The sequence below is a fragment of the Tupaia chinensis genome, unplaced genomic scaffold (genome assembly GCF_000334495.1).
Source record: "Tupaia chinensis unplaced genomic scaffold, TupChi_1.0 Scaffold000270_2, whole genome shotgun sequence".
Taxonomy (NCBI): domain Eukaryota; kingdom Metazoa; phylum Chordata; class Mammalia; order Scandentia; family Tupaiidae; genus Tupaia; species Tupaia belangeri.
Genome location: NW_006159751.1, coordinates 5,089,822 through 5,099,251, shown reverse-complemented (window position 1 = coordinate 5,099,251; position 9,430 = coordinate 5,089,822). Strand labels below are relative to the sequence as shown.

The 9,430-nt window shown below is 36.1% G+C and overlaps 1 protein-coding gene across 1 annotated transcript in view; it reads right to left on the bottom strand.

Annotated features, from left to right (window-relative positions):
• The window catches only part of SYCP1 (synaptonemal complex protein 1), a 127,434-nt gene that overhangs the window by 35,995 nt on the left and 82,009 nt on the right, over positions 1 to 9,430 (bottom strand). The window contains exons 25-27 of the mRNA XM_027772295.1: positions 4,356 to 4,472; positions 3,860 to 3,970; positions 516 to 608 (exon numbers count right to left, since the gene is read on the bottom strand). Of these exons, the coding sequence (XP_027628096.1) occupies positions 516 to 608; positions 3,860 to 3,970; positions 4,356 to 4,472 (321 nt within the window). The remainder of the gene's footprint in view (positions 1 to 515; positions 609 to 3,859; positions 3,971 to 4,355; positions 4,473 to 9,430) is intronic.

Genomic DNA, 9,430 nt, shown 5'->3' with positions numbered 1-9,430 from the left:
GTGTGGCTTTCTTTCTCTCTTTCCTCTCTCTCTCTCTCTCTCTCTCTCTCTCTCTCTCTGTCTCTCTCTCTGGTAAAATTAAAAAATAAAAATGAATGAATAAATAAAATAAAAGAATTTTTAAAAAGAACACTCCTAGTTAAACACAACTAAAGACTTCTATTTTAGAAGTTTTTTTATAGTTTTCTCTAAAGATTTAACAATATGTACCTTTCTCCTGATCTTTCCCAATTTATCCCATCCTCCCCTCCTAATCTCACCTACCCTCCTCTCCCAATCTCGACCAGAGCTCCAAATGTATTTGTTAAATAGAGTGTATAACATTTCATTTGAAAAGAGTTTGTTCTACCATTTCAAAAAATAAATTGGAAAACCAGTTATCTAGATTTCTATTTTCCTTTTCAGATCCAAGATTCTGTTTCAATTGCTCAAAATTAAGCTTTACTCAATATTATTCTTTACTGTCAGCCATGCTGACTTCATCATTCAGTTTTGATATTTATTGTTTATCTCACCAAAGATGCTTTCATTGATGACTGTTCTTGTTCTTTGCTCTTATAAAATCCTAATTCTGAGTCTCTTTCTTCAACGATTTTATCATATTGGTGCTAAATTAAACAAAAAAATTTTAGATATATTAAAACTGTATAGATTATGTTTTAGTAAGACTGGTATCATAATATATTTAACATTAGCAGAAAATGATGCTTATAAATTCAGTAATAAATATCTTTGACTATATATAAATATATATATGTATATTTTATTTTTATTTTTTTGCTATAGGATGCATGTACTTGCGAAAGAGAAATAAAAGTGAAGGTGAGAAAGTACTCCACAGAGGGAATGGCCATGCCATAGTCCATTCTTCTCCTTTTTCCTTTTGGGATGTTGGGCACACAAATATACGTGCCCAGCATGTTTTTCTTTCTTTCTTTTTTTTTGGAGAGGTTTTTCACTATAGGGCCCGTGCGATCACCAGACAGACAGAGAGAGACATAGAGACAGAAAGTGAGAAATCACCCCCCAGGGGGGATGGCCACGCCACAATCCCTTCTCCTCCATTCTCCTCTCGGGATCTTGGGCACGTACGCACATGCGCCCAGCGTGAGTTTTAAGCCACCGGGTCCGGGACTCGAACCACGGTCAACTATGTGGGAGTCCAGAGACATAGCCTTTACGCTAACTGCTGGTTCCTCCAAGCATGTTTTTCTAGCCACCAGGTTCAGGACTCAAAACTGCGCTTTCAGCTATGTGGGACCTAGCCACCTTAACTACCACGTCATTGGCTGGCCCAAGTACACATTTAAAATTTTGTTTCAATTGTATTTCTTTCATTTGAACAACCTAAACAGTGAAATATAGACCATAGTCTTGTAAATACTCAAACATGAGAGCAAGAAAGAAATCTTTTTCAAGTAGAAACATTGAATTTTATTGTTTAAAACATATACTAGAGGGCCATCTTTGTGACACTGTGGTTGTGCACTGCTCAAGAGAAGCTGGATTCCACATAACCACTGAGGTTCAAATCCTCAGCCACATCAGTCTGAAACATCTGAGCCATGTGTACAAATGCCTACAATCTGACAGGCAGGAGGTCTGGAGGAAGGGGTGGCATGCCCAAACCCTGTGGAGGGCGGTGCTTCTCTCGCTCTTTCCTACCCCCACCCTTGTAAGTGTGCACACTGCCTATCAAAACTAAAGAAAAAAATATATGTTGGAAACACCAGGATTTTATAAAAAAGTGACTGATTCCATCTGGGACAGAAAATAAAAGATAAGCCTTTAACATTTTGCCACAATAAAAAGATAGCTATCAGAGACACTCAGAATCAAGTCAAAGGTACTTGCTAGTCAGCTTAAAGAGGATTCTCCTGGCTAGGGGTGGGATAATTTGTGTATCGGTAAGGATAAAAATTGAATTGAATTAAAATATACCAAATTTGTTTAAATCTATGAGTTCACATCATTATTTAAATTATTTTTTTAATTCTCATTTGTTACCGCATAATAATGTTCAATTTCAGTAACAATTTTTTTTTCTTTTTTTCTTTTTTTTTTTTTAAGAGGTTTTTGCTATAGGGCGTGTGTGCTCACCAGACAGAGAGAGAGAGACAGAGAGACAGAAAGCGAGAAATCATCCCCCAGGGGGGATGGCCACGCCGCAATTCCTTCTCCTCCATTCTTCTCTTGGGATCTTGGGCATGCACGCACATGTGCCCAGTGTGTTTTAAGCCACCGGGTCCAGGACACGAACCGCGGTCGACTACGTGGGAGTCCAGCAACATAGCCATTACGCTAACTGCTGGTCCTCAGCAACAATTTTTTTGAGATATTTTTGCTATAGGGCACACAGACTCATCAGAGAGACAGAGAGAGAGAGACAGAAATGAGAAATCACCCCCTGGGGGAATGGCCATGACACAATCCCTTCCCCTCCATTATCTTCTTGGGATCTTGAGCATGCACATACACGCGCCCTGCGTGAGTTTTTTAAGTCGCCGGGACCAGGACTTGAACTGTGGTCAACTACATGGGAGTCCAGTGATGTAACCATTATGCCATCTGCTGGTCCCTCAGCAATTTTTAAAAGTGGATAGGTACAGCAAATCTCCTCTCCTAATCCTGAGGAAAATGAGGCTTAATTCCCTAACAGAAGAATTACTCTAAAACAACAATAAAATTAAAAAAAAAAAAAAGACAGCTACATGAACAATAAACAGTAAGCCTTTCACCTACTGAATCCTTCGAAAAAAATTTGTTTGACCTAGTGTGTGTCAGATACACATAGAGATTACAAATATATATAATTTTTTACTTTCTAGGTCAATATTTCTATAATTAAAAAAAATAAGCATGTACTACTTTGGAATCACACACAAATAATGTTTCTGTCAAGAATAACTCTAACAGAGAACTCTTTACTACTCATTCTGAACCACAGTAAGCTGTAAAAATGACAAAAAGTCCAATCTTATTCTTTCTTTGAACACCCCTGAAGTCACTGCCATTGATAATTAATTGGAAAGACATTGAAGGTGAATGGTGTTGCTGCAGGTCTGACCAGGCATTCTGGAGCTGACCAAAGAGCCAAGTCTCCAGGATCTACAAATTCTGAGGTTCTTGGGCCGACCGATCCTCAGCACAGCTACCTAAAACTAACAGCTGACAGTTCCCCCTACTGTGATACTTCTGTCTTTACTGATGAGGACTGAAGAAAGACCCTAAAGGCTAAAGGCAAATCTGGATTTAATCAGAATGCAGACTATAAGGCATCAATCTTACTCTTCCAGAGACTTATTGCTAATGATGACCTATAATATAATATGTGAGTAGTATCATAAAGACACAAGAAGTTGGGGAATGAGGCAAAAAGTTGAAGGCAGAGTGTCTTAAAATTCTTTGTGAGAACAAGATAGAAAAGTATACATTTAGATGTGAATAATAGGAAACTAAAAAATTAGACCTTACATGGTCTCTCAAATATCAAAACAAATCATGGTGATGAGAGTTCCTAGAGCATACAAATATTATGAGATATATATCCTAAGTATGTACTTAAATAAATATTAGATGGGATAAGCTATAAGAGCTATTAGGTGATTTCAGGAAAACATTACTACAATCCACCATAAATGGTTAGGAGAGATTTCTTTAAGTAAGAAATACCCAAGCTCCTCTTTGTATAATTCAGGTCTAAACTTGAAGAAATGAAGGATCAAAGATATTTCAGCTACAATTAGTCATTGTTGCATAGACAGTAGTTTTCTCTGACAAATCATAATATAGCTTCATTTTACCATTCTAAACAGAAATAAGGCTCTAATGAATAATTTTCATTATATAAAAAAATCACCTTATGTTTTTCCATAAGTGCTACCATTTCAGCTATTTTATGTTGACATCGTATATCAATTTCTTTCTGTAATTTTACTGCTTCATCAGCTGTTACTTTGGCTTTTTCAACCTATCAAATAAATAAAAAGTGTTTCTTTAAATTAATGCACAAGAAAACTTAAATGTAATTCAAATACCAGGAAAACTGGAAAAAAATATAGAAACTGTATTTTCTTGGGATTTTTTTTAGGGTGTTCTCTAAGGTGATTTAACACTGTAACATTGTGATAATCATTTAATCTTTTTGAAGTAATTATATGGTACTCAATATTCAAATATTTAGAACAAGGAAATATTTAACTTTTACAGAAATTGATAACTATCCCTATATAAATTTGTTGTATCTTTTTAAAATTATACTTTAAATGTTAACAATACTATTATATTCCTTTTAAGATAATAAACAAATAAAGAACTTTAGTACAATAAATTCTAAACACATTAGTTTTTCCTACCTCTCCCAAAAGATTTTCTTCTGATATTTTTTTGTCCTCAATTTCTTTTTGATAGCTGTCAGTCATTTCTTCAAATTTCTGTTTGGTACTTTCTAGTTCTAACTCTAATTTACTGACCTTCAAGTGAAGAAAATAGCATGAATAGTAGTAAATTATGTGGATTACCTGAAATTTTTCCATTTTCAATTTGTGGTTTATGAATATTAAAAGACTACTTATTCATAAAAGTTATGGTTGGATCACTGTCATTACATTTTTCGTACAGTAAAATGTGTTTTACATTTCAAAAAAATTGAACTTCCCTAAAATACATACTTAGTCTTGACAAGTAATATTTAAAAAGTCAAATATTCATTTCTCACAAATTTCTCAAGAATATTAAACTGGGCGGGCCAGCAGGTTGCATGATGGTTGAGGCACTGGACTCCCACATGGTCAACCATAGTTCACGTCCCAGTTCTGGTGGCTTGAAAAACAAGCTGGGCACGTGTGCATGCATGCCCAAAATCCTGTAATTTCTATCATTTCACTGCTTCATCAGCTACTACTTTGGCTTTTTCAACCTATCAAATAAATAAAAAGTGTTCCTTTAAATTAATGTACAAGAAAACTTAAATGTAATTCAAACACCAGGAAAACTGGAAAACAGTGTAGAAAATGTATTAATTGTCTTGGGATTTTTTTGTCTTGGGAAGAAAATGGTGGAGAAGATATTGTGGTATGGTCACCCCTCCTGGATAGTAATTTCTCACTTTGCCTCTCACTCTCTGTCTCTCTGATGAGCACATGATGCACCCCATGGCAAAAAACCTTTAATTAAAAAAAAAAATTGCTTTGGCTATTCTTGCCCTAATTCTCTTACATAAAAATTTCTGAATCAGGTTTGTCAATTTCTCTAACAAAAACCTATGATTTAAAAAAATTATTATTCATTCATTTTATGAGAAAAACAGAAAAAGAAGAAAACAGCAGAATCCTTAAGCCATGATCCACCCCCAGCTTCAGCCAGCCCTGGATCATGTGCACACCTACGCCTGATATATTCAGAGCAGTCTCTAAACACCAGTCCAGAACCCTCCCCTCCCATGTGGTTCATGCTCCACAGAGCATATCATTTTAACACTATACCACTATCCAGCCCCTAAACTGATAAAATTCTAATTGATTATGTAGAACAATTTAGAGAAAACTAGTATATTCATTTTCACATAAATAGTATATATATTTTTTTCACATTTTTGTCATAGGGCACATGCACTCACTGGAGAGATACAGAGGGAGATGGAGAGGGAAAGTCAAAAAGCACCCCCATCCCAGGGGGAATGGCCACTCTGCAATCTTATCTTCTCTCAGGATTTTTGACACACACACACACACACACACACACACACACACACACGCCCAACATGATTTTCAAGCCATCAAGTCCAGGACTCTAACTGTGTTGTCACCTAGGTGGGATCCAGCATGTTAACCACCATGCCACTTACTCACCAACAAATGGTATAGTTTTTAAATTACATTTTCTAATACTTGACTGCAGGTGCTTAAGACTGGTAATACATTTTGTGTAATGATTTTATATCTAACAAATTTACTAAACACATCTAATAATTTTATTAATCTACAGATTATCATAGATTTTCTACATGTACAACTGCTGTCTAAAACCATTTGAGTCTAAAGTTGGTTTTGTTAAAAGATTATAAATCATTGATTCAATTTCTTTACAAGAACAATCAAATTATTTCTTCTAACAGGCTTATTATTTCCTCTTCAGATTGTTTTGGTTAATCTACTTTATGTTAACTTTTTCAAATATATTAGCATAATAATGTTCATAGTAAAGGTATCAATTTTAGGCTTTGATTAAAATGTATGTTGCAATTTCTTGATTAATAGAACTGGTAAGTGGGCTACCTGGCGGCATGGTGGTTAGGGCAGCTGGATCCCTAATAAAAATTGCATAGATCAAGTCCTGGAACCCAGTGGCTTGAAAAAAAACACTGGGCATATGTATGTGTGCATGTCCAAAATCCCAAAATGAGAATGAAGAAGGATTCATGGCGTGACCATCCCCATGAGTGCTCTATCACTTTCTCCTTCTCTGTGCTTCTCTTGCTCCACCAAGTGTACGTGCACTATGGCAAATTAAAAAGAAAAAAAAAAAGGTCAGCAGGTGGTGTGGAAGTTAAGGCTGCTGAATTCCACAGGGTCAACTTTGTAGCATAAAAATCACACCAAGCACATGTGTGTGCACACCCAAAATCCCAAGAGGAGAATGACAAAGGAACTATAGTATGGCCATCCCCTCTGTGTGATTTCTCACTCTTCCCCAAAACCCTGCCTGTCTCTCTCTGGCAAGCACACACATCCTATAGTTTATAAGGGAAAAAATAAAAATGAGGACATATTCTGTATGACCTCAATCTTTTGAATTTTATGGTAATATATACTGTACTTTTTGTCAAAGAGTTTGAGCACTCTTGAAAAGTATGTTTCTCTCATTTTTGAACCTAAAAAAATTATACTTCTCCAACTTTCTTAAAAGATAGATATGTTGGGACCAGCAGTTAGCGTAATGGCTATGTCGCTGGACTCCCATGTAGTTGACTGTGGTTCACGTCCCAGACCCGGTGGCTTGAAACTCACACCGGGCACGTGTGTGTGTGCGTGCCCAAGATCCCGAGAGGAGAATGGAGAAGAAGGGACTGCGGCGTGACCATCCCCCCTGGGGGGTGATTTCTCGCTTTCTGTCTCTCTGTCTGTCTCTGTCTGACTGGAGAGCGCATGCGCCCTATGGCAAAAAACTCTCAAAAAAAAAAAAAAAGATAGGTATGTTGTGGACACAATACAAAGTTGACAGTTATTCTCAGTATAGGAGAATATTTTCCCACTCTTTTCTGATATCCATTTTTGTTTATTGAGATGACCATGGTTAGACTCTTGTCATTCTCTCATTGGTGATATTTCATTCCATTCTAGCTACTTTTCTAAAATAATTCTTTATTTTATTATTATTATTATTATTTTAAATTTGACCAGAAAGAGACACAGAGAGAAAGGCAAAGTGAGAAAGCAAGCTACCAGGTCCAGGACTCGAATCATGGTCAGCCATATGAGAGTCCAGCACCTTAACCAATGCGCCACTTGCTGGCCCCTCTATATCTACTTTTAATACCAATATGTCCAATATTCTGTAATTTTACTATACTAAGTATAGATGTGGATTTCTTTTCATTTTTCCTGCTTAAGCTAAACCTCTCTTCCTATATCTGAACTCATATCTTTCAATTCAAAAAATTCTCAATAATTACTGACTCTCCCCAGATTATTCTATTTTCCTCTTTTTTCTGGAAAACACAAAGTCCATACAAAACAAACTCATTAAGAAATATGAAAAAAGATAACAATATAATAGCATATAAGTGAGATATACAAAGGAGATCATATATTTTAAAGCCAAATATACCAATAAAAAAACTTCATAAAATAAATTAAAAAGACAACAAATGGTCAGATTATATTGAAGTGTAAACTCCAAGAGCTATATGCCATTTATAAAAGACATCTAAAACATAAAGATACAGAAAAAATAAACAAATTTGAAAACTATGTCATGCAATCAATGAACAGAAGAAAACTGGTATAATTTTAACAATAACATAAAAACTGTATTCTTAGGCAAAAAGCACTACTAGAGACAACTAAGATATCTTTGGTTTAATAAAAATATCTGTTAAAGGCCCAACTGTGGTAGTGCAAGTGGTAAGGCACCACTGAGCAATTCTGAAGCCATACGGGAGGCCATGGGTTTGGATTCCAGGTTGACCTAAACATGCTAGATGCACCAATGATTCCAGTTAGCTGGGAGACTCAGGAAAAGAATCAAAATGTGGCAAAATCCTGGTAAGGATGTTTGTCTCTATCTATTCCAAGAAATAAAAAACTAAAAAAAATTATTATATATAAGCACATAAAAGTATATACCTTAAGTATACATTAAAAAGTCCCACCTTACATAATAAAAAGGTGCATATATTACAAATAACATACACCTAAAAATAAGGCCTTAAAATACAGTTGACAGAACTACAAATATATTAACAGAAATCCACAATCATGTGAGATTTTTAGATACATCTATTTCAGTCAAGTAATTAATAAAACACACAAAGAAAAAAGTAAAGATATGAAATAAAAAAAGACACATAAATGTAAAGAATATGACTAATAACCCTGATGAAATGGAATACTTTCACCCAGAATCTGCGTTAATTTCAGATACATAAAACATGTTTATAAAAAGTGACCCTAGGGGGACCAGCAGTTAGTGTAATGGCTATGTCGCTGGACTCCCAAGTAGTCGACCGCGGTTTGTGTCCCAGACCCGGTGGCTTAAAACTCACACCGGGCACATGTGCATGCGTGCCCAAGACCCCGAGAGGAGAATGGAGGAGAAGGGATTGCGGCATGGCCATCCCCCCTGGGGGGGTGATTTCTCGCTTTCTGTCTGTCTTTCTCTGTCTGTCTGGCGAGCGTACATGCCCTATAGCAAAAACCTCTTAAAAAAAAAAAAGTGACCCTAGGGGCCAGCGGGTGGCATGGTGATCATGGTCCTGGTTTCCCTCGTGGCCAATCATAATTCAAATCCTTGACCTGGCTGCTTGAAAAACTACACCAGATGCATGTGCATGCATGCCCAAAATCTCAAGAGGAGAAAAGATTGCAGTATGACCATCCCCCCCAGGGAGTGATTTCTCACTATGTCCCCACCTGTGTCTCTCTCCAACAATCACATGCATCCTATGGCAAAAACCTTAAAAAAATTTAAAAAAAAAAGTGACCCATATTATATTAGGCTATCCATCAATAAATTTCAAAGTACTGAAGTCATACCAGAGTGTGCTTTTTAAGCATAATGCAATTTATGCTAGAAATCAGCAACAAAACCATAATGTATTCTCTTGAGTTTAGAACATAAGAAATATAGGAGATACTGAACTAAACAGTACTAATTTTCTATTTACCAAAACCTATAGGATACAGCTACAGCAATGCTTAAAGGGAAATTT